The sequence below is a fragment of the Trichosurus vulpecula genome, chromosome X, assembly GCF_011100635.1.
Source record: "Trichosurus vulpecula isolate mTriVul1 chromosome X, mTriVul1.pri, whole genome shotgun sequence".
In the NCBI taxonomy this organism is placed as follows: domain Eukaryota; kingdom Metazoa; phylum Chordata; class Mammalia; order Diprotodontia; family Phalangeridae; genus Trichosurus; species Trichosurus vulpecula.
Genome location: NC_050582.1, coordinates 1,676,598 through 1,703,463, shown reverse-complemented (window position 1 = coordinate 1,703,463; position 26,866 = coordinate 1,676,598). Strand labels below are relative to the sequence as shown.

Below are 26,866 nucleotides of genomic sequence, written 5' to 3'. Positions count from 1 at the left end.
AATGAGCTTTTCCTTAACAGAGTAAGTGATAGCTATAAAAAATCGAGAGCCAACGCATACAGTGTTAAAAGGAGGGAGGCTTTTTCAGTAACATCAAGATTAAAGCACGTCTACCCATTATCACTGCTATGGTTTCATGCAGTGCCAGAAATGCTAGCTATAGCAATAAGACAAGAAAAATTCAAGGGAATAAAACATAGACAAAGAGAAACAAAAGAATTGCTTTCTGGAGACAATATGATAGTGCATCTAGAGAACTCTAAAAAGTCAGCTAAAAATTAATTGAAACAACAAATTTAAAGAAAGTTGCAGGACATAAAATAGATCTACATAAATCATTAGCATTCCTGTGTATTACAAACAAAACCCAGTGGGAAGAGAAAAAAATTCCATTAAAAATAACTGTAGATTTTATAAAATACTTGGGCAGTCTATCTACTGAGACACATATGGGAACTATGTGAATGCAACTATAAAACACTCTTTACAGAAGTGAAGACAGAGCTAAATAGTTTGAGAAATATTGATTGCTCATGGATAGTGAGAAGCAATAGCAAAATTCATCTGGAGGGCCAAAAATGTCAGGAATATAAAAAATACTGAAAGTAAAATGGGAAAGGGGCCTAGACCACAAAGCATAATAATCCAAATGACTTGCTACTGGTTCAAACTAGAGAGCTGGATTAGTAGAACAGATCAATAAAACATTTATTAAGTACCTGTTATGTGCCAGGCACTGTACTAAGGGCTGGCCTACAACAAGATCAGGGCCACAACGTACAGAAGTAAAAACACTTAGTGATAAACCCAAAGGTCCTAGCTACTCAAATAAGAACTTACTTTTTGACAAAAACTCCTTGGAAAACTAGAAAGTGGTCTGGCAGAAATTAATTTTAGTCCTCAGTATCTCACACTAAATCCCAAGATAAGCTCCAAATGGATGCATGACTTACATATAAAAGGCCACACAATAAAGAAATTAGCAGATCAAGGAAGAAATTATCTTTTGGATCTATGACCAGAAAAGGAATATAGAGGATCACAGATGAGTATTTGCAGCCTATCTGTTATAAAAGATGAAGATGGAGACATTCTTTAAAATATTGAATTAGACCCTCCAAACTAAATTAAATTGGATAATCTTGATTTTATAAAAGCAGAGTTTTTGCATAAACTGAGATTAGATGGGAAACAAGTGGGAAAAGTCATTCAGCAGGTTTCTCTGATAAAGGTCTCATTTCTAATATATTTAAGGGACAGATTCAACTTTATAAGAATAAGAGCCATTCCTCAATTGATAAATGGTCAAAGGATAATTTTCTAACAGGCAATTTTCTAAGGAAAAAAGTCAAGCTTCCAATGCCGCATGAAAAAGTGTTCCAAGTCATAATTAGAGAAATATAAATGAAAGCAATTTTAAAGTTCCACCTCACACTCATCAGATTTGCAAAGATGACAAAAAGGAAAAAGACAAAAGTGAAAGGGGCCATAGGAAAATAAGTACAATATTGCACTGTTGGTAGATCTGTGAATTGGTCCAGTCATTCTGCAAAGTCACTAAACTGTGGATACCAACAATAGCACCACTAGGCCTGTACGTCAAAGAGAGACAAAAGGATCCATAGATACCAAAAAATCTGCAAAGAACTAGAAGCTAAGGGAGCACCCATCAACTGCAGAAGGGCTGAACAAATCATGGTAAATTAATTTAGTGGAATATTATGTCATAAGAATTTTCTTTTAAAAAAGGAAAGAGGGTCATGGAGGCATCTTTTTTTAATAACAGAAAAGAACAGAAGGAAGGCCAGAAAGCAGCATAGACAATCAAGACAGCTACAGGTTAAATATATTTATACTTAAAAGAAAAGCAAGTTTTTGTTATATATACATGTACATGTAATAGAGAGTTGCAGTTTCATGTACAATCTTCTTATTCTATTTTACTACGTATGTGGAATTGCCTATCTTGTTCGATGTTTAAGCTCAGAATAAAAAAAATTAAAAACAAGTTTTTGTTGCTGAAAAATGGGAAATGAGTAAAAGAACAGACATCAACTCAAATAATTGCCATTTCCTAAGGAATTTTAACTCCTAATATCAACCCTAATAGAACAAAAGAGTCTAGAAAAATTGTCTTAACCAGAAAACGCTTTCTCTCGTCAAGAAGAGACATAACAGCCAAGGGTAACATCAGTTTAGATTATAAATTCAAGGAGGAGGATGGAAGATTATGAACAATATAGTTTCATCACTAATACACTGTTGGTAGAGTTGTGAACTGATTCAACCATTATGTAGAGCAATTGGGAACAATGCCCAAAGGCCTACAAAACCACACAATGCCACTATGAGGTCTATATCCCAAAAGCGATAAAAAAGGAAAAGGACCTATATGTACAAAGATATTTATAGCAGCTCTTTTCCGGTGGCAAAGAATTGGAAATTGAGGGGATGCCCATCAATTGGGGAATGGTTGAAAAAGTTGTGATATGTGATTGTGATGGAATACTATTGTGCTATAAGAAATGACGAGCTGGATGCTCTCAGAAAAACCTGGAAAGACTTACATGAACCCATTCAAAGTGAAATGCACTCTGTACAAAGTAACAGCTTTACAAGGTAAGAGCTTTTATCAGCAATACAATGATCCAAGACAACTCCGAAGGACTTAGGATGAAAAATGCTCTCCATCCCCAGAGAAAGAACTAATAGAGTCAGAATACAGATCAAAGCATGCTTTTTCAACTTTATTTTTCTTGTTTTTTTTTAATTTTTGGTGTATGTTTTCTTTTACAACACAACTAATACAAAAATATGTTTTGTGTGACTGCACGTATATAACCTATATCAAATTGCTTGCCTTCAAATTGAGGGTATGGGGAGGGAGAGAATTTGAAACTCAATTTTAAAAACAAATGTTGAACATTGTTTTTACATGTAATTGGGGGAAAATAAAATACTAGATATAAATAAGTAAAACAAAATAGACTAAAAAAAACATCAATATAATCTCATGTGAGAGGCTGTGTGTCATACTAGGTAGAGAACTGACCTTGCAACTAGGAAGACCTAGGTTCCAGGCTATGTGAGCCTGGAAAAGTCACCCCTCTCTCAATGCCCCCAGGCAACTCTCCAAAGACTCTACATTGTAGAGAAGGTACTGACCTGCATTGGGAGGGAGGAGAAGGAGGGAGACACTGGTGAATCCAGAGATGCCATTGAGGATACCCATGGGAAGATGGGAAGTTCAACATTCTCAGAACCCTTGAAAGCTGTAAAGTCGAAAGCCCTGGTTAAAGCTGAAGCTGAGGTCTCTTCTTCCCTTCCATTTTGTTCCTCCTCTAGGATATACTGGAAAGCCACAGACTCCAGTATTTGAACTAAGTCCTTTTCTACCTCACTTGATGCTTTTATAGGGAAGGGGAAGGGAGTGATTGTATAATGCCTACTATGTGCCAGGCACTGTACAAAGTGCTTTACAAATATGATCTCATTTGATATACAGGACCCAGTGGACATCATGAAATCTCCCATACAATTGGAACAGAACTCTTATCTGACATCAGTTCACTTTGTTAAATGGCTTTCAAAGACTTTTTTGCAGTTAGGTCAAAGCTCATGATTGGAATTGATTGATTGAGACTTGTTCTCACCTAGTTAAGGTATCAGAGCTAAAATGAGGTAGGAGTATTTCAAGGAGTCCAGGTCAGAGGCTTGGGGAATACCCAGGGGCATAACATGTGGATGAAGATCCAGCAAAGGAGACAGAGGAGGAGTGGTCAGACTGGTAGCGGTCCATAGATGGGGTCCATAGATGCAGTCCAACCATGTCAACTGCCCCCTCAAGTCAGTAAATTCCAGTGGCTCCCTGTTGCTTCCAGGGTCAAATACAAAATGTTCTGTTTGGCTTTCAAAGCCCTTCATAACCTAGTCCCCTCATATCTTTCCAGTTGTCTTACACCTGACTCCCTGACACATACTCTTTGATCTAGTGACACTTGACTCCTGGCTGTTCCATAAACAATACCTTCTATCTCTTGGCTCTCAGTATTTTCTCTGGCTGTTCTCCATGCCTGAAATGCTCCCTGCCTCCACTCCCAACTATTGACCTCCCTGGCTTCCTTTAAATCCCATCCCAAATCCCACCTATAGGAAGTCTTCCCCAACTCCTCTTAATTCCATTGCCTTCCCTCCATTAATTATTTCCTATTTGTCCTGTATGTGTTTGTTCTCATGTTGTTCCCCCCTCCCACCCCATTAGATTTGAAGCTCCTTGAGGGCAGGGGCTGTCTTTTGCCTCTTTTTGTGTCCCCAGAACTTAGCACAGTGCCTGACACATACAGGAGGTGCTTGATGAGTGTATATTGATGGCTTAATTGATTTCTCTGAAATATTTGGCTAGCATCACTATTTTTATGTACGAATGGGCTGAAAGAAGTACTTAGTTCCTTTTTTAGAGATGTACAATCTCCATCTAGTCCAGGGCTCCATGGCCTTTTCTGTGTGTCATGAGCCCTTTGGGCAGTCTGGTGAAGAAGTCTTTGAGGAGTTCAGCTCCTCAGAAGAATGCTTTTGAATGCATAAAAACAAAAAGAAAGGATTAGAAGGGGAACAAATTCTGTTCAAATACAGTCGTCCAAATATTTAAAAAAAAATAAACTCTCCCTGGGTGAAGAACCCTTGCCAGATAGCAGTCCTTAGGAGGTCCCTAGGCAAGGTGGCACTAAGTGCTGAACCTTTAGAAATGTAGACATGCTTCCTGAGCTGGTGTCTCTATTCACAACGAGGAAGAAGCTATTAGAAATCTTATTGAAATGAGAAACGGTCCGTAATGACCAGTTTAGTCAGCACTTAGGAAATGTTTTATTGACAATTCTTGGTTTTAATGTATAACAGCGGACTTATTAGCTTCTTACCTTTCTTCACTTCATGCTTTCCTACTGTTTGCAGCATTCCCTCCTACTGCTTCGTAAAATGCCAAAAACGAGTTTTATAATTTTTAATACCCGCTGGGTGTTAAGAGCTTGCCAAATTGTTCTTTAGGAACATAGAAATAGGTGTGGGCCTAGACTGGTCTTCTCACAATCTAAATTTGACAGATCAGTGAGATACATGTTTTGAGAGAAGATGGGCCCAAAGGAAGCAAGCAATCTTGAGACCGATTCCCTAGCCACTATCATTTGTCTAAATGTGAGATATTAAAAGCACAGGCCGAGATGGAATGATGGCATGTGCTCGTATCCGTTCAGACAACTTCTGGAGCTTTGTTATTAATCTTCGTTCTGCTTGATTGATCTGGAGCTTTGTTTTTACTCTCCTTTTCACCCTTTTCTTCAGCTCTCTCTGAGAATGCTATCATATCATGCGTCTCAAGCTCTCTGACCTGGGAGGGCAGAGACAACCTTGGGTCCTTTTATGTTTGGGAATCAGTGTGGTGAAATTGGTAACTAAATCCAGACTACTTACAAATGTTTCTCCTTGTCAGAGATTCTATGGGGTTTGATTTTCTGAAGACTGTCTGTAACCGGTTTGAGTCGTCAGCAGATGTGGGGAAAGCGTTTCTGCTCCACGTTGAGCTCCTCTTACAAAGGAAGGAAGACCAGCTTGCCAAGGAGAAGGTTGAGGACATCCTTACAGGTCTGTAACTGGTTACTGAAAAGCGGTAATCTGCAGAGAATCATCCTAAGACAGAGAGAATGGAAAATAGCAGGAGATGGCAGAGAACTTGGGGTTCCTTTTTTTTCACCTTTTCCTTTGTCCTTTGTCCCATGGCCACTGAGTATAGTAGCCCTTCAGCTATCTAGAGGTTAGCCATCTGGGAGGTGTCAGGCAGCCAAGACTCAGGAAGAAAGCAGCCCACGTTGTCGTCAGTCACAAAGTCCACTTCAGCCTCGTACCCAAGGCCTACTTTTAGTTTGCATTTGTTTACTTTGGTGTACTTTGCATTGATAACAGGCAAACTTGGTTTTACAGTTTCACAACTCAGAGTAGTTTTAGCCACAGCCAGTTACTAAAGTGGGGAAGGGGACTATTACAGGTGGGAACGATAATATCAAGTGGGAGACAGCTTGGCTGCTTCACAAGGAGACCCAAAGCAATGTAGGACCATTTAGGGTTGAGGCAAACATTCATGATGAGGACCCAGATCATCCTCCAATGGCAAAATTGGGCCTAGTATAGTGCGTGAGAAGGCAGGGAAGCCGGGAAATAGGATATTTTAGAAAGGTTTTTGCCCAGTTAGTTGGTTAACTTTTTTTCTTTTAAGTTTTGGTTCTTAAAAGCTGGCTATGCAGTTGAATCGCTGCCTAAGAGTTCTGAATAGCCACAGTTTTATGAGCTTTTGATGACCACCTTGCAGCCCTATGGTGCTTTGCCATTTTCAAAATGCTTTCCCGTTTACTATCTCATTGAATCCTCTCTCATTTCTCCAAATATTTCTGTCCCCATCCTTAGAGAAGCTTTGGGACCTTAAGGACCTTGGCCATGAGCACACAGAGAGTAAGTGGCTGAGGCGTCCTGTGTTCTATCCCCTGCTCCATGCTGCAGAGGAAGCATAGCATGCTCATTTCTCAGATTGAGAAATTGATCCACAGTGAGCTTGAGTGACAGAGTAAATGGTAGGGCCGGTGCTTGAAGCCAGGTTTTGTGACTTGTATCTCTGCACCCTGCCCTATCCCATGGTGGCCACATGCTTCTTGGGATAGGAACATTTGTAGGTAACATAGCAGGTAGCTTCTGACTCCTGGCTAGTATTTAGGACTAACTGTCTCCAGGGCCAGACTCATGTTTGATGACTGGCCTAGGAGTTGGGCTCTCTCGGGAGCTCTAATGCAGACTTTGACACAGGCTCTCCTTTTTCAAAAACGGCAGAAGGAGAGGACAGGGCATGTGTTTGTATCAAATTCCGCCTTCAGCTAGCATGCTTATTGTGGTGTCAATGGTTCCTTAATAGGCTAATGTCTTGGAACCTTGTAAATTTCTAGACCAAACATACTTGTCTGTGAGTCATGGGGTTTAAACTGATCAAGCTTCTGTGTAAACCTGGTCTTAAAGTACTTTATGAGTGCTCTGAGGCATAATTGGCCTGTATTGTGAACTTGACCTGATCTCCTTAGCACATTATGCTAGAAATGCTCTTTCTTATTAATGATTTCTGGCATTGCTGTTGGCTCATTCACAACCGTATATTACCTTGCCAAGAAATGATCTGATTTGGAGCCTAGAAAATGGGTTAAAAGAGACTGATGAAGGGCAACTGTCACAGATCGATGGAGGAGGTGTCTCATCAATTCTGATTGTAGCACCTGATTTTGAAAGCTTTTGTAATATGGATGCTGAGGAGAGGCATTCGGAATGTGGTTGTTTTCAATCCCTGCTTGATTGACACGAGAGTTGTAGATTTCTGTTTATGAGCACTTTGTTTTTTTCTCAGCTCATCGTGCAGGAAAAGAGCTGCCCCCCAAAATATTAAGCTGGCTGCACAACATTCTCTGGGACCAAGCTGCCCAAAATTTTGAGGTTTGGAAATCTTTCTTCTTTCCTATATTACTCCTTCCTTTCCTTTTCCTCAGGTCAGACAGGCCATCACAAACTTTCAATGTGCTAAATGGTCTCCCTATCCCCAGAACCTCTTCCTTCTCTAATCCATTTCTTCAAAGGCTCCCAAAGTAATATTTCTAATCATCAAATCACTCCCCTGTTCAAAAGCTTTTAGTGATGCTACCCTGTCCCAAGTGTGCTGACCAGGGCTGAGTATAAACCATGACATTTAGTCTTTAAACCTCTTAAAACTGGGCTCACTTGAAGGAGAGCAGTCATTATGAAATGTCTTGTGGCCTGGAAAAAAAAGGAATATCTTTCTAAAGTTTACCCCCATTACTTTTAGTATTGTAATTGTATTGATTTCTTAGGCATAAAAAAGTTGCCTACCTCTGACGCGTATTCTTCTTGTTTCTTCTCAACCCTCAGGCACAGAATTACTCTGAGGCCCTGCATTGGTATGATTATTCCTTGAGTTTCTATCCATCTGGGCGGATGGATTCGGACTTTGCCAAACTACAGAGGAATCGAGCTTCCTGCTATATTCATCTGAAGGAGCTGGAAAAGGTCCTTTGGTTTCTGTATTGTGGGGAGGCAGCAAACATGGGCAGAGAGTTGAGGGTGGCTGGCAAGGACAGTATTCTCTGTGTCTTCTTGGTAGTCGTTGACCATTCATGGCTTAGTGAGGGCTAACCCAAGTCTCAAACTTTGTGCGAGGCTGAGGGGGGGTCATCCAGAGCGAGGCAGGCAGATTGTCCAGAACTGTAGGACAAAGCCCTGCTGGGCTCTTTTGTTCCTGCTTTACCAGAACTGCTAACTAGAATGGGAGAGGGAAGAGGAGGGCCTTCTCATTTTTGGAACTGACAAGTAAAAGTCTTGTTGGTGATGTGAAAGGTCATGATTAGCAGCTACCTGCAGTGTTACCCTTGAAATCTGTTGCAGATTGAAGGCTAACATTGCTTTTTAGCAAGCGTGTAAAGGAAGAAAACGCTCAGGTAAGTGTCCTGTTCTTTAACCTTCTGGGCTGATTGCTTCTGCCTTTCTAGCAGTCTTTGCCATGACCGTGAAGTGACTTCTCAGCAGGGATAACTTTTAGAAGGTGAAAGAAATGGCTGATGACCTAAAGCTAGAAGCATTTCTACTGCACACAGTGTTGGGTAATACCTGGCTGGAATCATCGCAGCACTTTGGGAAACATTATTCCCTTCCACAGTTGAGCACAGATTGAGTGTTTCCACATATCTGGCAGGACAGTTCAGAGAGATCTGTGGTGGGTGTGGGTCATCCCTGCTTCAGCTGTAGAGATGGAAAGGCGCCTATCCTCACCATTCAGTCCCGAGTGAACCCCTCAGGGGGTGCTGACGTGGGTGAGCAGTGTTTCCTCAGGGGCCGGCCCCTCGTTTCGATGCCTTATTATTGTGTTTGTCTTCTCCAAAGAAAAGGCTTATTTCCCTTTATATTTGGAAGGAAAGGAGACGAAGTTTTGAGTGCAGACTTAGGAGAAGCAGCATGATATAGTGGAACTGAGTATCAGCAGATTTGGGCTCTTATTCTGGCTCTCCAACTATCTAGCAGTGTGACCTAGGATAAGTCACTTCCCCTCACTAGGCCTCAAGTTTTCTCTTTGTAAAAGGAGACTTCTGAGGTTCCTTCTAGCTCTGACTCCTCTGATCATAGGCCCTCGGGTCTTAGAAGTCACTTATTTCAGCCTCTCATTTTACAGCAAAGGGAATTGAGGCCTGAAAGGTAAGTGCTTTGCCTCTTCCATCCCTAGCTGAAGCCATAGCCTTGCTTTTCTCTATCTTTAGCCAGGAGTTCTTAACTTGCAGTTCGTGAACCCTAAGGGTTGGGGTTTATGGATACGTTATAGGGACGACCCCCTGTAATATCAAATGTGACACCCAAAAATCTTTTGGTGTACGCATCTCACTAGCATTGGGGTTTTTTTTGTAATCTTCTGCATTTGATTTTATACATCTAAGCACATTCTTCCAAGAAGGGTTCATAGACTTTAGCAGCCTGCCCAAGAGGTCCTTTTTTAAGCCCTAATGTGAAGCGTATTAGGAAAACTTGTTCTCCTTGGGAAGCTCTTGCAGAAAGAATCCCCTTCAACTTTGGAGTCCTCCATAGTGTTGGAGGCCACACTGAAGGGGAATTGATGATATCCCGTGGGTTGACAGGCTAATCAGTACGTTGTTGGAATTACTGGGGCAATGGGTGCGGAATATACTGTGGCAGAGTTGGGTTTGGAGTGTGAGAACCTGAGCTTGTAGCCTGCCTTTTCTGCTTACTATCTGTATCATCTTGGCCAAGTCCTTTCCTCTTTCTGGGCCTATGTAGCTTAGATAATGTCTGAGCTCTCTTCTGGCTCAAAAAGTCTAGGATGAATTTGATGGCACCTTGACCCTAGAGGTTGTGCTGGAAATAATAGCAGATTGTAAGTTTAGAGCTGGAAGGGGCCTTAGTAGCCATTGAGTTTGACCCTCAGTGTACAGATGAAGAGACTGAGGCAGACGGAGGTTAAATGATTTGCCCAGGGACCTGTAGCTTGTAAGTGTCTGAGTCCAGATCTGAGCCCCAGCGCCAGAGCAAAGCCTTCATCAGATTTGAGAGGTACATAATGACTTTGGGGGCTGATTGGCCTTAAAGGTCATCCATCATTAGTTCTCCTTAGGTACGTGGGCTACCAGTGCTCCAGATGAGTGAAATGCAAACAGCCAGGAATTGGAAACCATTGTGCCTTATTTCAGCAGCTCCTGCAACCTCAGCATTTCTGGGATTTTTATACAGCCCTCAGTAGACAAGCTTTAACATGTGACTGCACTTGTTTTCTATGGTCCCAAAGATCTTACCCCTTTCTAGTAGAGCTGAAAATGAATTGACCATTTTTCCTAAAAGTAGCCAGCATCGTGCTCTGGCCACTAGGTGGCGATGTAGCTTCTGGCCTTGCCTGACTGGCTGGAGGTGCTTTTGTGCAGTTGTGGAGGACAGGGGACAGCCATTTTCACTCACTCGACTGTAGAAACAACACAGAATCGAGACTTAGGAAGCCATGAGATGAAGGCTCATTTCTGAACACATGATGTAGTACACGTGATGGTACAAATCTTAGGAGCTTCCCAGCATCGAGTCAAATCACTACATTTCTTTATCTGTAAAACAGGGATGTTTGTGGTGGTTGTGAGGACCAAAGGAGACAATGTACCTAGGATGTGTTCTGTAAACTGATTGTCATTGCTATCATCGTAATGATATTATCGAATGCTGCCCATTCTAGAACGTGAGCGTTGGAGAGGACCTAAAAGGTCAGCCTAGCTAGCCTCCCTGTTTCATAGACGAAGAGACTGAGGCTCAGGAAAGTCAGGTGATTTGCTTGAGGTCCCACACTGGGCCTGGGAGCCTCTTCTAGTCAATCCATATGAACCTGCCTAAAATTCCCCTTTCATCGTCTGATCAATAGTTTAAGTCCTGATTCTTTAGACTGCTATTTAAAGTCGCAGAGAGGCCAGGAAGGCTGAGAAGTGAGGAGGCCTCCTGCACCCTCCCATGAAGCCTTTTGTCTCACCACTCCACTTTCCCATCATTTTCGCATCCATTCCCACTTCCACGTGTTTCCCATTGTGGTCTGCTTCTCTTATTGGCCAGATACAGGAGAGCTTGAAGACACAGTCTACGCCTATTAGTCTTCATCTGGAGAGAGGATTTCATTACCAGAAATAATGAGAGAAACCTTGAAGACAGTATATGGAGCACAGACTCTTAAGTTCAGTGGAATTCAGAGGGCATTATAGGCAGGCAAGAGAAACTGAACTAGGACTTGAAGGATCTGGAGGATTTCAAAAATGGAGAGAGCCGATGAATGTGGGGAGCATGGAGGTTCCACGTGCACGGTCATTTCTCTTGTAATAAATCCAGTTGCAGTTCATGGCTCATGGACTTGGGATACTGGTTCTTGGACTGTCTTTCTTTTTGCTTGTATTTCTAGCCCAGTACTCAACACAGTGTCTGGCACTCATGCTTATTGCCTTCATTGGGCTGCTTCTGAGTTCTTTCCATTCTATCATTATGCCTGTTAAATTTGAGGTGATGTGAGATTATGCTAGAAGGAGCCATTCTGGAAATCCTGGGATGAAGGCTAGAGCCATAAAGATAAAATGGAGAGTTGAAGCTGTGGGGAAAGCTTACATGGTGGGGTGGAGACTGAGCTCCCCTGGAAGAGTGCAAGAAAAAAGAGGCAAAAATGGAATCTTGGGAGATACCAACTGTTAGGGGGAAGAGAATGAAAAGGAGTTGGTCAGAGAGGCAGGAGGAAGCTCAGGAAAGTCCAGGGTCACTGGAATGAACAGCTCACTTTTAAAGAGGGCTAGTTGGTGAGCAGCATCATAAGCCACGTAATAGCCAAGAAAAGACACAGAGAAAAGGGTTAGTGGAGGAAGAAGAAGAGTCGGATTCAAGTGACTTTAAACCACAAGTAGAAGGGGTAGGGGTGTGAGGGGAGAATCACATGAGACAACTTATAGTAGATCATCCCCAAATAGGGCCAAGTCAAGTTCCTGGGCCCTCTGGGCGCCTGCTTTTCTCTGGCCTCTTTTAAGTTTGATAGTTGAATTTTTTGACTTAAAACATTTCTGTTGGGGCAGCTAGGTGGCACAGTGAGTAGAGCACTGGCCCTGGAGTCAGGAAGACCTCAGTTCAAATCCAGCCTCAGACAGTTGACACATGTACTAGCTGTGTGACCTTGGGCAAGTCACTTAACCTCAATTGCCCTGCCCCCCCCAACCCCCCCCCATTTCTGTCATAGAGACTGATCTGGGCAAGACAACAGCCACATGGGGCAACCTCAACCTCAGCAACAAATCACTTCTTCCTTAGAGCTCATATTTCCGCGACTCTTTGAGGTTTATAGCATGATTTCTTTACAACTCTGGGAAGTAGGGAGTAAGAGGCTTGGCATCCCCAAAGAGGCCCCCAAGGAGAGAGCGTGTCTAAAGTCCTGTGAGTGTTAAGTGGCAGAATTGGGGCTCATGCCCCTGTGGCATGTTGCTTCCCATTCAGTTAGCTAGAAGATGTAGGTGCCCCAAACTGGTGTGACTTTGAGATTGGGGCGTACATTGGGGCCTTTACTACCAAGACGAAATTAACAGAGGTCTGGCCAAGGCTGAGCTCAGAGGACTGCCTGAGAGGCCAAGGCAGTAGAATTATTTGTTAGGCACTGCCAGGATGCTCAGTTTGGGTACACAAGAAGGAGGTGGCTGGGAGGGGAAGGGAGGAGGGGAGTTACTGGTGTAAAAACATAAAGTGGTATTGATGATTAGAAACTAAAGCTTCATTGGGGTAGCTCAGTGATATTACTGAGAGAGTCCCACCAGGCCTTGGGACTCCCTTACCTCGACTTCAACTTCGGCAACCAACAGAGCTCGTTTTTCTCTTCCCAGGCCAACGAGGCTGTAAAAGAAGCCGCAAGATGTGACGCTGCCAACATTTTCACCCAGTTTGTCATGTTCAAGGTTGCGGTCTCAAGAGGCAATACTGAAGAAGGTAGGGGAGCTGTTCCTGAGCTCGATGTGGCCAATGGAACCAGGGGTGGGGGGGCATCTAGATGGTTTCATCACAGAAAGTAAGGGAAGAAAACAGAGGAGATGAGGGGTTGCAGCTTCAAGGAGTGTGATCTCTGACAGTAGGTTCCAGATGAAACTAGCCCCGAAAGTTGAGAGGCCAGCTATGGAGAGGAGCAGGCCCAGGAAGCCCTGCTAGGCAGCTTGTGCTGACGGGCAGACATATTGTGTCCAGCTGGGAGCAGTGGGAATACGTTATGAAAATAGATCACTGGGGCCTGAATTATCAGAGGAAGTGTGACTTACCTTGGTCACACGAGTGTGGCTTTCCATGTGTGCTTTCTCAGTCTTAGTGTTCTCTTGGTTTGGGCCCACTTTTCTTACTGGCACTGTGAGCCCAAGATTAGGGGGATGCCCCTGTTTTGAGTTCTGTGTTTCTCCTGGCTGTTAGAAGCTCACCAGGGGGAATATGGGACTTGTGGTCTTAGGAGTGTAGACCCCCAGGGTGGCACACTCCCCCCACCCCAAACCCCAGTCAAAATGTCTGGGACTGGGAAGGGAGGCTGTGCCTTGTGGAGATGTCATTGGACAGGGTGGGAAGCAGGGCCTTGGAATGGAGACCTCGGTTTCAATCTGTTTTAACAAAGGTTGTGAATCATTGTAAATCCATTAGAGAGTGAGCTCCAAGAGGGCAGGCCTTAGTTTTGCTTTTTTTTGTATTCTCAGTGCTGAGCACAGTGCCCTGTCTGGCCCACAGGCTTGTGGGATTCTTTGATTAGGTGACCTTGGGTGTGTCATTTAAGTTTGTTAAGTTTAACTTTCTCATCTGTGAAGTGGCAACAATCGTAATAGCACTGGTAGGGGCTAAGTAGTGCAGTGGGTGGAACAGCAGACTTGGAAGACTAGACACAGAAAGACCTAAGTTTGAAGCCTGCCTCAGACGCTTTACCAGCTGTGTGACCTTGGACAAGTCACTTAACCTCTGCCTGCTTCAGATTTCTCATCTGTAAAATGTAAGATTATAGCACCTACCTCATAGGGTTGAAACCTTAAAACTATGTAAGTGTGCACTACCATTATTATTGTTATAAAAAGTAGATGAACAAGGGGGTGTGGAAAGTGCTTTGTAACTATTATTAGCTCTGGTTATTAGTGCTGTGCTCTGAGTAGAATTTACTGGCATCCAGGGTAAGCTGAGATCAGTCCTCTCTAAGGGGAAAATCACTGAGGTCTCCCTCCCTCCTTTTGAACATTCAAGTAAAACAGCATTTAACTTTGTAAACACAATCCCTTGTATTGCTCAGCATGTTTCTTTATCCCTCAGTAACCAATGCCAGTGTCTCATGATGGGAAGGGAAATTGGGCGCTTTCTCAGCTTTCCTTTCTCCATCGTCTCTTTTTCATGATGAGATGTCACATACCAATAAACCGAATCTGCATTTGGTTCAGTTTCAATGTTCTAAACTGCCAGCTTTTTTCTTCCTCTTTCTTTCAAAGATGCACTGATGGCTTGTACCATCAGTATAGAGATTGGGTCCTTCTTTCTGGTTTTTTTTTAAACTTTTTTTCTCAACCTAAACACCAAAAAAGAGAACATTTCCATTTATAGAGTGTAATACAAAAGGAGGGCTGCCTATGAAATTGTACATCTCTATTTCATACCGATTGCTTTAAAATATATATATATATACACACACACACAGTAATTCCACATATTACTTTCAAAACTGTCCTTGTCTGGGATTTCTTCTTTAGCTTCTTGCTCTTCCCTGCTATGCATTTAAACAATATTCCAATGCCTCTTTTTTTAGGGGTACCGCTAATGCTAATTTTCCCTCTGCCCCCATTCTCTCCCCCATCCCCATTTAAAAGCTGAGAGGAAGAAAAAAAAGAGAGCCCTTGTGACAGATAAGCGTAGCCAAGCAAAAGGAATCCCCACAGTGAGCTGTGTGAGAAGGGCTGGCTCTTTGTGCATGCTGAGTCCGTCACCTCTCTGACAGGAAGAGAAGAACCTACCCCATCATGGGCCCTTTGGAGTCATGCTCAGTCATGGCGCTGATCAGAATTCTGAAGGCTTTCTGAGTTGTTTTTCTTTGCAATGTTATAAATTCTCTGAAATCATTCTCATTCATCATTTCTTCTGGCACAATAATATTTCGTTCTCTTCATCCATTTCCCAACTGGTAAGTTTTCCCCTTAGACTCTAGTTCTTTTCTTTTTTGCTCTTTAATTCTTGCTTCAGATTTCACTCCCAGTATTATCTTGTTTTTTAACCCTCTCACCCCTCCCTGTCCTTCCTTATTTCCTTTTTGAGTTTGGTATGTTTCTACATCAGATTGTGTGTGTGCACACGTGTGTGCGCCTGCACGCTTTGGAACCTTTGTCCATTGCAGATTAGAATGAGGTTCCTGTGATGCTTGCTTCCTCTCCCACCCTTTTCTCCATGTTTGTACATTCTTCTTCTCACACACGCCACTTAGGAAAAATAGCAAGTTCGACTCCCTTCTTCCTCCTTTCTACACAAGCAAATGCCTTCTTTCACTCTCCCTTCTCTTTGCCCTCTTCAGACTTCCAGAACAGAACCAGTCTAGCCTCAGGACCTCTCTTCTTATAATTCAGCCTTTGAACGCTCCAAACCTAAAGGGACACTTCTTTCTTCTTCCCCTCCTAGAATGTTAGTCCTCCATCATCATCCAGCCCCTTCCATTTGCTCGGATTTTCCTTTCAAGATTTCTCTTGAATCTTCTATTTGTATTTCAGAGTTCCTGCTCAGTTCTGGCCTTTTCATCAGAAATGTTTGAAACCTCTCTTTTAGCGGAAGTCGCCAGGTCTTCGGTGATCTTGACTGTGGTTCCTTGGTGTTTGAACTGCTTCTTTCTGGATGCGTATTGTACTTTTTCTTTGTTTTGGGAGCTCTGGATTTTGGCTGTGACATTCCTAGGACTTTTCCTTTGGGGGTTCCTGAGTTCTAATGAGGCCCCAAACACTTCTTAGCTGTGTGACCCTGGGCCAGTCACTTAATACTAAATGCCTGAATGCCTGCCTCAGTTTCCCCCATTGTAAAATGGGGAAAATAACAGCACCTACTTCAAAAGGTTATTGTGAGGATTAAATGGGTCGATATTTGTAAAGCACTTAGTACAATGATTGGCACATCGTAGACACTTTATAATTGTTTATTTCCTTCCCTTCACCCTATCTAGTTTTTTAGGAAATTTGTTAATTGGATTTTAAAGCAAAGCTTTTTAGTGTTTTGTCCAGAGCTGTTATTTCATCGCTTCATTTCTTTTAGGTTTTCATGTAGTCCTTGTGAAAAACTCATTTTTTTTCCATTTTGAGTCACTGCTTGCAGTTATTCTGGAGTTACCCCTTCTTTTTGAAGGTCTCTGTGTCTATGATAATTTTCAATACCATTTGTGGTTTTCTTTGGTTTACTCATATCTTTCCAACTTTAGTTCCTGAATTGGGGCTTTGTGCCAGGTCCAAGCTCTGCCCAATGTTGCACTTTGGAGTAGGGTAGTTGGCCCTGCTTGGGCTCTGTATTCTTGTGCTAGCTGCTGGCATCAGTCCCACCTGGATCTTTGGCTTTCAGAGTGCTGGATCTTCAGGCCCGGGCTGGTATCTCTGGATGGGGTACTAGGGTCCTGTAAACCCCTGGTCCTGTGCTGTCATCTAAGTCTGAACAGGTGCTTCCAAGGTCCCTACCCTAGGGCTTTCTGATCTCACTGGGGCTTTTCAGGACCCTCCCCAACCCTTGCCAATCCCAGACACATGGTCTTTTAGGCTACACATATCTATCTGGTTGTGCTCAGAGGGTGCTGGCTCATTTGCCTGATCTATGGCACTGGCTTTGTTCACAGCCTGTGGGCTTCTGGCTGATATTTTTGCCATTCTGGATTAGAAGAAGACCCTCTAGTTTCCCGTTGGATTTCTTGGTCATTGTTCAGTCTGATACAAATATCAGGTTTTTGACACTCTGGGTATGTGGGAGCCAGGTACTCTCCCTCTGTTCAGGCAGTGATCTTGACCAGAAGAACCCATCTGTTTGCCAGCATCTCTTTCCTTGGAGCTATAGAATAGTTTCTTTTTCTTTATAAGATCCTGGATCATTGATGTGGAGATAGAAGGGACCTTAGAGGTCATTAAATCCAAACTCTTCAGAGTAAACAGAGGCATCGATAGGGTAAGTGACTTGCCCAGGGTCATGCAGCTGGTAAGTGGCTAAGGGGAGTTGAAATCCGATTTTCTTGGCTCCAAGTCCAGGATTCTATCCATTGTTACTCCATGCTTCCTCCATAGCAATTTCAAAAAATACCATTACCCAAGTAAATTAAGGAAATGAGTAACAAAGTTCCAGATAAAACTTCAAACTCTAAGTTATTTCAAGTTTTTTTAAAATTTAAACTACTAACAGTAACAAAATTGTATTCTAACATTCAGATAAAAATGTTCAAGTGAGCTTCCATTAAACCATAAGCTGGTGCTCTCTGTTTTGTGTGTCCCCTTCTGATCATCTTCTTTGTGTTTGTAAAAGCTCTGTCGCTGTTGTTTTACGTAGTCCTGCTCAGCGTGTTCATCAGTCTATTAAATACTTCATAGATGATTGTTACTTCATTTCACTCTGCTCTCTTACCTTCATGTGCCAACATTTGTTCAGCCGGTCTTCAGTCTTTGGATTTAAATTGTTTCCAGTTTTTGCCCTCACAAATAAAGGGGCTCTAAATATTTTGGTATGGCTAGGTCTTTTTTCTTTTAATAACATCCTTAGGGTTGTCACTATAATTTTAATAGTGGAACCACTGAGTCAAATGGTGCTCACATTTTGAAGTCCTTATATTGTTATTTTGCTTTTCAAAACAATTCCACCAGCACCTGTTCTTCACAGTCCTGCCAACTTTGAATTTGATTTTTTTAAGGAGTCTGCCATATTACCTCAGAATTGTTTTAATGTACATTTGATGTGCATTTCTCTGATTCCTAAAGTGCTTTAATAATTTTTCAGGTGGCTATTGACTGCTTTCTTTTGAAAACTTGTTCAGTATCCTTTGACCGTTCATCCATTGGGAAATGGATCTTACTCTTCAAATTTGTCTCAATTGCTTAGGGATTTTATATGTCATATGTGACATATAATGTCAGATTATAGCAAAGTTTTTTTTCTTCCAATTTAATTTTTTATTTTGGATGCTTTGCTTTTTTGGTTTTATCTCATTGAACCTCTCTGTCAAAAACTAATGTCCTAGGCATAAAGGAGGGAACCAAAAAGCATTGGCTGGTGTGAAAATGGAAGAGACCAAAGGCTTGTAGATTACGCAGAAGCCTCACATCTATGTATGAAACTTTCTTCAAGAAAAGAATCAGGAGGTGTGAGACATGGTGAATATCAAATAAAATGACAGCAAAAGCAATCAGTTACGTCCCCACAGACAGGAAACAACTGGATACTGATGGGGAAGTAATTTCCCAGCATATTGTTAGACCACCGATTTCTTTGAGTAAATATGTAAGTTAGCATAAAAGTATAAGGAAGAATCACAAATGAGAAAAACCCCCAACTGAGGTAGGTCCATCCTGATCTATTGTAACAGCTTCTAGATACCTGTTGGTGGATGGAGGGAATGGATATGAATATAGACTATAATCATTTCCTAAAGATGTTGCCATAATGAGAGACCAAGAGAACTTAGTACCTCAGCCAACAAGTATTTGATCTTGCCAAACAACGAGTGATGACTGCCAGGAGCAAGACTCTTTTATAAAAGCTTCTCTATAGAGAACAGGGTGGGAGACTATGACTAATAGAGTGAGAAGCACTGGAGGGAGAACAATTTAGAGAAAGCTTGGTGAGAAACTCACCCAAATCGGCCGGGTGTAGTGGGAAGAGCAGCCACTGTCTAATTAGAAGCTCTGTCTTCAGTTTCTACCTCTGGTGTGTGGTATCTGTTTGACTTTGTCCAAGTCATTTAACCCCCCTAGGCCTCAGTTGTCTAGGCTAGATGGCTGTTGCGGTCCTTCCTGTGTCTGTCTCTATGTTTGCGATCTTATGCCCCCCAAGGACATTTATGGATGAAGCTAGAAGGAGAGAAGCAAACAGTTGACAAAATGGAAAAGAAATCTAAAGGTTTATATACTAAGAGGTTTAAGTGGTTTTTACTATGAAAGATATAACATTAACCGGACACTAATTCTAACCTCATAGTCCTTTATGTATTACCTAAGGAAATGGAAATGGCATTGAAGAAAACAGAGATGGGAAAGTCAGCTGGATTAGAAGAGGTCCGTGCTGGATGCAACCCAATTTTGAGGGCTTTGGGGGATGAGAAGGCACCAAAAGTGTACGAAAAAAATCTTGGGCATTATCATTACCCAGAAAAGGCAACTGAGCAGAAACTATCAATAACTAAAAACTAATAGCTCTTATTTCCCAACTGTGCAAAATATTTATGAGAACTTACACATGCATAGAGGGTATCCGAGATGGAGGTGCAAGAAGGGAACAGGCAGGATTGGCAAGACTATACTTTTACACTCACACAATCAACTGAACAGTCAAGAATACGAGATTCTACTATCTCTGTTTGTTGACTTTAAAAATGGTATGTGATTTGGTAAAGCAAAACACAGCCTTAAAAGCTCTCCCATGCGTACATTAGAATCGTATGAGATCCCTTAAAAGACAAAACAATAGTGGTGAGTTTGTTCAACTCTCTTATCATAAGGTGAAAGAGGTACATGCTCACCAAAAGTATTCACCATTGTCATGGAGGACAGAGTTCAAGCCAAGAAGGGGTGAGGCCTTCCACATGCTCTGTCTGCTAATCACATCAATCCCCAAAATATTAAAGAGCCTACAAAATGTGATTCACAATCACGGTAATAGACATGGGAAGAACTAAATGAATAAAGAATTCCTATTGTCCAGACCCTGACATGCAGTTGGATGGGATGAGCCAAAGAGCTGCTTCATCAGCCCATGTGTTGGACAGATAGAGAAAATGGACAGAAGTCACAGTGAGTCATTTTTCCAGCCCAGGACAGGTTAGGAAGATGGACAGAGAAGTCTGCATACACTGGAGTAGGGGGTCTGCCTAGGAGCTCGGAGTTTCAGAGGGCGGCGTTTCAGGACCCAGAGACTGAGAGAGGGCCGAGATGGGGCACTAGAGAAACATCATAGGAGATTCCTGAACAAGCACTGGGTGTAGGAACGGGTGCCATATGGCAGCTCTATTGCCCACCACCCAGTGCTGAGTTGTAGATCCAGAGTGGAGAAGAGTGGTCATGAGCTCCAGTCCTAGGGAAATGTTCCAGGAAGCAAACTGTGGCTATGTGTCTTTGATCCTGGGAGCAGAGTGCAACATCCCAGACCAAAAGGGAGCTGACAGTTCAGGTGCTGTCAGCCTGCACAGAGCCTTCCAGCAGGCCAATAGATAAGGGTTTGGTAGCCGAGATACATAAATAAGTAATAAATATACATAATACTAATAGCTATTTCCCAGTAGATAAATGGTCAAAGGATTTGAACAAACAGTTCTCAAAAGAATTGCAAAGTATTCACAACCACATGAAAGAATGCCCCAAATCCCCAATAGTAAGATAAGGGAAAATTAAAGAACCCTGAGGTTTCACTTTATGCTCTGCACTTTAGCAAAAACGGCAATAGTCAATGTTGGAGGTGTTGTTGAAGAAGAAGCAGGCTAATGTGTTGTTGGTGGAACTGTGAAATGGTGCAACCATTTTGGAAAGCAACTTGGAATTGTGCAAATCAAGTGACTAAAATGTCCATACCCTTTTACCCAGAGATTCCATTATTGGGCTTACATGCCCCAAGGAAGCCACCAATAAAAAGAAAGTTTATAGTAGTACTTTTTGTGATAGATCAGAATTAGAAATAAAGTAGATGCCTGTCGACTGGGGAATGGCTAAACAAATTGTGGAACATGAATGTAATGGAATATTACTGTGCTATAAGAAATGATGTCTGGGACGAATACAGAGTAGGATAGAAAGATTTATATGAACTTCTGCAGAAGGAAGCGAGCAGAACCAAGAAAATAACTTGGAAGTATTGTACTGTAGGTATACAAACTACGACAATGTAAACAGAAAGAACTATACACCAAGATCAAAAGTAAACATTACAAAATTATAAAGATCAAATGGGACTCGAAGAGATAGGAGAGGACATCCTCAACCCCCCCTTTCATGGAGGCGTTACACATTACACATTTTGGGATTTTTTCAATCGGTGCTGATAAATAAGAAAGAAGTTAATGACTAGATCTCTAGAGATTATTGAATTAAATTGGATTATTGGGGAGAAACAATCAAACAATTGCAGCAAAGCAGAAATATTAAATGCACCTTTAGCTGACCTTGATACAGTAAAAATTACATTCAATAAAGGGCTTTTGAAGCAAAGATTAAAAATTAATTGGTAACAAAATAATGCTAAAGAATACACGAATCAAAGAACAAATTATAGAAACAATCAATTTCATTAAAGATAATGACACATGACGCAACATACCAAAATTTGTGGGATGCAGCCAAAGCAATAATTTGGGGGAACTAGAGATAAGAGATAAGAGATAGATAGAGAGATAAGAGGAGCTCAACAAATCGGGTACGTGTAATGGCAAGTAAAGTGGGATTTTTTGTTGTCTTTTGTTTTGAAGTGCTTCTCAGCACTAAGGCAGTCAAGTGCCTTTGAGTCTTGCCTTTGTTTCAATCAAGAGTCTTTGGTTGAATCGGGAGTCTTTGATGACCTGCTTAAGTCACAGGAAGGCTTAGGTCACATGGGTTTGATGCCCTCTGACTCTGAAGAAGCGTATATATACTCTAAGGTTAGTATTTTGCTTGGGGCTCACTCACTGGAAGAGTGTTGTGTGATTTGACCACACAAGACTATGGGTAGCCATTAAGGACCCCCCCCACCCCCAACTTTGAAAAACCCAGATGTTGGATGCTTCCCTCTCTAGTAACTATGTATGTAATGTCTTAGACAGACAACTAGAAGCCTTTCTGCTGATTTGCACTATTTTGCTCTATTTATATAATTTCTGTTTGTGTTTTCTCTGAAGTTCAGGGTGCTGACTTTTTCCCCTGAACTAAGTGAATGACATATGAATGTTTAATTAAAGGTTAGATTGTAAGCCCCTTAAAGTTGCTTTTCTTAGAAAAGCTGATCAAAGAATCTGTGCTAGCAGCTCTCCTGTGTGCTGGTGTCACTGGTCTTAATACAGCCACAGTAGCGGCAGTAGCATTATTGTTACAGCATGCAACTAAAAAGCAAAACAAAACTAGAAAACTAACAAATTTTAAACCCCCAATTAAACATCAAAATAAGAATCCTGAAAATCAAAGGAGAGATTAATAAAATTGAAAGTATAAACAAATCATTGAATTGATAAACTAGGAGCTGGGTTTTTTGGGGGGTGGGTGGGAATAAAATAGATAAGTCATTATCTAATTTGACTAAGAAAAAGAAGTAAAACCAAAGTACCATTGTTAAGATGAAATTTGCAACCAATCAAACATTTATAACAATCAAAAAGATGAATTTACAACCAATGTAGAAGAAATAAAAGCAATTATTTTTTGAATATTTTGGTTTTTTCCCAATTACACGAAAAAACAATTTTTAACATTCGTTTTTTTAAAATGCTGAGTTCCAGATTCTCCCACACCCATTCCCAAGCCTGAGATTGTAAGCAATCTGATAGAGTCAAGCAAAACATACTTCCATATTAGTCATGTCAAAAAAAACCCACAAAAAATAAAGTGGAAAACTAGTATGTTTCCATCTGCATTCAGACTCTAGCAGTTCTCTCTCTGGAGGTGGAGAGCATTTTCCGTCCTGAGTCTTTTGGAATTGTCTTGGGTAGTTGTATTGCTGAGAAGAGCTAAGTCATTAACAGTTGATCATCATACAGTATTGCTGTTACTGTGTACAATGTTCTAGTTCTGCTCACTTCACTCAGCGTCAGTTCATATAAGTCTTTCCAGGTTTTTCTGAAATCCTGCTCATTATTTCTTATAGCGCAATAGTATTCCATTACAATCATATGCCACAACTTGTTCAGCCATTCTCTCAATTTCCAATTCTTTGCCACCACAAAAAAAACTGCTATAAATATTTTGGACAAATAAGTCCTTTTCCCTTTTCTTTGATCTCTTTGGGGTACAAACCTAGTAGTGGTATTGCTGGGTCAAAAGGTATGCATGGTTTTATAGCCCTTTGGACATAGTTCCAAATTGTTCTCCAGAATGATTGGATCAGTTCACAACTCCACCAACAGTGCATTAGTGTCCCAATTTTCCCATATCTCCTGCAACATTTATCGTTTCCCTTTTCTGTCATATTAACCAATCTGATAGGTGTGAGGTGATAGAGCATCTTTTCATATAACTATGGATAACTTTGATTTCTTCTTCTGAAGACTGAAATAAAAGCAATTATTGAGAGCTTTTTTGCTAAATTGTATGCCATTAAAATTGACAATCTAAATGAAATGGATGTGAACATTTACGAAAATACAAATTGTTCACTTTGACAGAATAGGAAATGGAATATTTAAATAATCCTATCTTAGAAAAAGAAATTGAAGAAGCCATAAATGAATTCCCAAAGGAAAAAAACCTCAGGACCAGAGAGATTTACAAATGAATTCTCCCAAACATTTAAAAAACAATTACAATACAATATAAATGGTTTGAAAAAATGGTTAAAGAAGGGATGCTACCAAATTGCTTCCTTTCTTCTACGACGCAAATATGGTCTTGATGCCTTAATCAGGGAAAGTCAAAACAGAGAAAGACACCTATTGACCAATTTCTTTAATGACCATTGCTCAACAATTTTGAATAAAATATTAGCAAGGAGACTGCAACAATATATCATAAAGTTCATAGACTATGACCAGGCTGAATTTATTCCAGGAATGCAAGGCTGGTTCAATATTAGGAAAACATAAGTACAGTTGATCATATTAAAAACAAAACCAGCAAAAATCATATAATCATTTCAATAGATGCAGAAAAAGCTTTTTAACAAAATATAACACCAATTCATATTAAAAGCACTAGGAAGCAAAGGAATAGATGGAGCTATCTTTAAAATGGTATCAATTTCAGCTATCTAAAACTAAGAACAAGCATTATTGGTAATGAGAATAAGCTAGAAGCTTTTCCGATAAGATCCAGGATGAAGCAAGGATGTCTGTTATCACCATTACTATTCATTATCGTACTAGAAATGCTAGCTTTCGCAATAAGAAAAAGAAAATGAAGGAATAAGTATGGACAAAGAAGAAACAAAACTATTCCTTTTTTGCAGATGATTTGCTGGTTTATTTAGAGAACCTTAGAGAGCCAACTAAAAAAACTAGTTGAAACAATGAGCAACTTCAGCGAAGTTGCAGGACAAAAATAAGGCCACACAAATCATCAGCATTTTCGTATATTATCAATAAACCCTACCAGGTAGAGAAAGCAAGTGAAATTTCATTTAAAATAACTACAGACAGTGTGAAATACTTGGGAGTCTGCCTGCCAAGACACACACAGGAACTACATGAACACAATTACAAGACACTCTTCACACAAATAGTGACACACATAAGTAATTGGAAAAATTGCTTGTTGTTCAGCCTTCATTTTTTTGAAGACGACCAGTGATATCATTAGGTGACGTCTTGACTCATTGGTGAATCGAATTTAAGTGAAGGAGAGTTGCAAAGCCATCAGCCTCACTCTCCCTCCTATAGTCATCAAGGTCGAGTGGCAAGACAAAAGTCAGGATGATTGGTGATGGCCCAGGATGCAGCAGATAACCTTTATGTCTTCAACGTTTGACCAAACTCTAGGCGCACCACATTGCCTGCTTTAGCCACCTTTGGCTTTTGGAACAAATTGTTCTCATCCCCCCATTTCATCCAGAGAGGTCTTCACATACTTGGGCTGGACATTCCTCTTACTTACCTACCGGTTTGAGGCCAGTCAGTCAACCTTAATCTGGTTCAGCCCATCTGCTGAGACAGTTTTACTGGGGCGTGGCTATTGTGCATGTTGCAGCTTCTTGGAGCCACAGGTGAGAATTGGGTGAAAGGTAGACACTAAAGGTGGATGAGCATCCCTGAAAAGAGCTTAGCAGCCCTTGCACAAGAGATGCTAGTCCTCCCTGAACACCTCATACACCCCAATTGGAGAAATATTAATCAGTCATGGCTAGGTGAAGCCAATATAATAAAAATGGCAAAACTATCTGAATTAATTTACTTCTTCACTTCCACACCAATCAAACTACCAAAGAATCATAGAGCTAGAAAAATAAGAAAATTCATCTGTAGGAACTAAAAGGTCAAGGATGTCAAAGGAATCAATGAAAAAAAATGGGAAGGAAAGAGGTGTAGCACTACCAGATTTCAAACTATACTATAAAGCTGGAATCATCCAAACAATTTGGTACTAGATAAGAAATAGAGGTTGATCAATGGAACAGATTAGGAACACAACAAAAGTAAATGAGCAAAGTTACCTGGTGTTTAATAACCCCAAAGATCCCAGTTATTGGGTCATGAATGCATTATTCAAAAAAAAAACTGTTGGAAAAACTGAAAAGCAGTTTGACAGAAACTAGGTATAGAGCAACATCTCACACTATAATACCAAGATAAGCTCCAAATAGGTATGTGATTTAGATAAAGGGTGAAAGCATAAGCAAACTAGTGGAACATGGTAGAAATTGCCTATCAAATCTATGGATGGGGAAGAATTAGTGACCAAACAAGACGTAGGTTCACAGGAGCTAAAATGGATAATTTTGATATCATAAAATTAAAAAGTTTTTGCCCAAACAAAGCCAATGCAGCTAAAATTAGAAGAAAAGTAGGAAATTGCAAGAAAAAGTCTATGCAGCAAGTTTCTCAGATAAAGGTCTTGTTTTTAAGATATATAAGAAACTGAGTCAAATTTACAAGAATAAGCTGTTCCCTAATTGATAAATCACAAAGGTGTATGAATAGTCAGTTTTCAGGGGAAGAATTCAAAGCTGTCAATAGTCATATGAAAAAATGCTCTAAATCATTAAAAATTGGAGAAATGCAAATTAAAGCAACTCTAAAGTACCACCTCACACCCATCAGATTGGCTAAGATGATAGAAAAGAAAAATTACAGGCTGGAGGGACTGTGAGAAAAGAGGTACATTAATGCACTATTGGTGAAACTGTGAATTAGTCTAACCACTCTGGAGAGCAATTTGGAACTATGCCCTTAAGCATATGCCCTATGCTATTAAAATGTGCATACCCTTTGACCTGGTGTTGCTGCTACTAGTCTTATACACCAAAGAGATCAAAGAAAGAGGAAAAAGATCCATGTGTACAAACATATTTATAGCAGAGTTATTTGCGATGGCAAAGAATTGGAAACTGAGGGGATGCCCATCAATTGGGAAATGGCTGAATAAGTTATGATTTATGATTGTGATGGAATACTATTGTGCTGTAAGAAATTACGAAGGGGATGGTTTCAGAAAAACCTGAGAAGACTTGTATGAACTGATGCAGAGTGAAATGAGAAATGAGAAGATCATTCTGATCAGCCACAATTCCAAAGGACTCACGACAAAACATGCTTTCTCCTCCCAGACAGAGAGCTGTTGGCCTCAGCGTGCAGATGGAGGCATATTTTCTCCTCTCTCTCTTCTTTCTCTCTTGGATATGGCTAATGTGGGCATTTGTTTTGCATGACTATAAATATTTGTAATGGGTT

General features: G+C 41.0%; 1 protein-coding gene across 1 annotated transcript in view; it reads left to right on the top strand.

Annotated features, from left to right (window-relative positions):
• LOC118832682 (testis-expressed protein 11-like) overlaps positions 1–26,866 on the top strand; it is a 53,636-nt gene that overhangs the window by 5,873 nt on the left and 20,897 nt on the right. The window contains exons 3-6 of the mRNA XM_036740014.1: positions 5,486–5,637; positions 7,433–7,518; positions 7,969–8,106; positions 12,975–13,077. Of these exons, the coding sequence (XP_036595909.1) occupies positions 5,486–5,637; positions 7,433–7,518; positions 7,969–8,106; positions 12,975–13,077 (479 nt within the window). The remainder of the gene's footprint in view (positions 1–5,485; positions 5,638–7,432; positions 7,519–7,968; positions 8,107–12,974; positions 13,078–26,866) is intronic.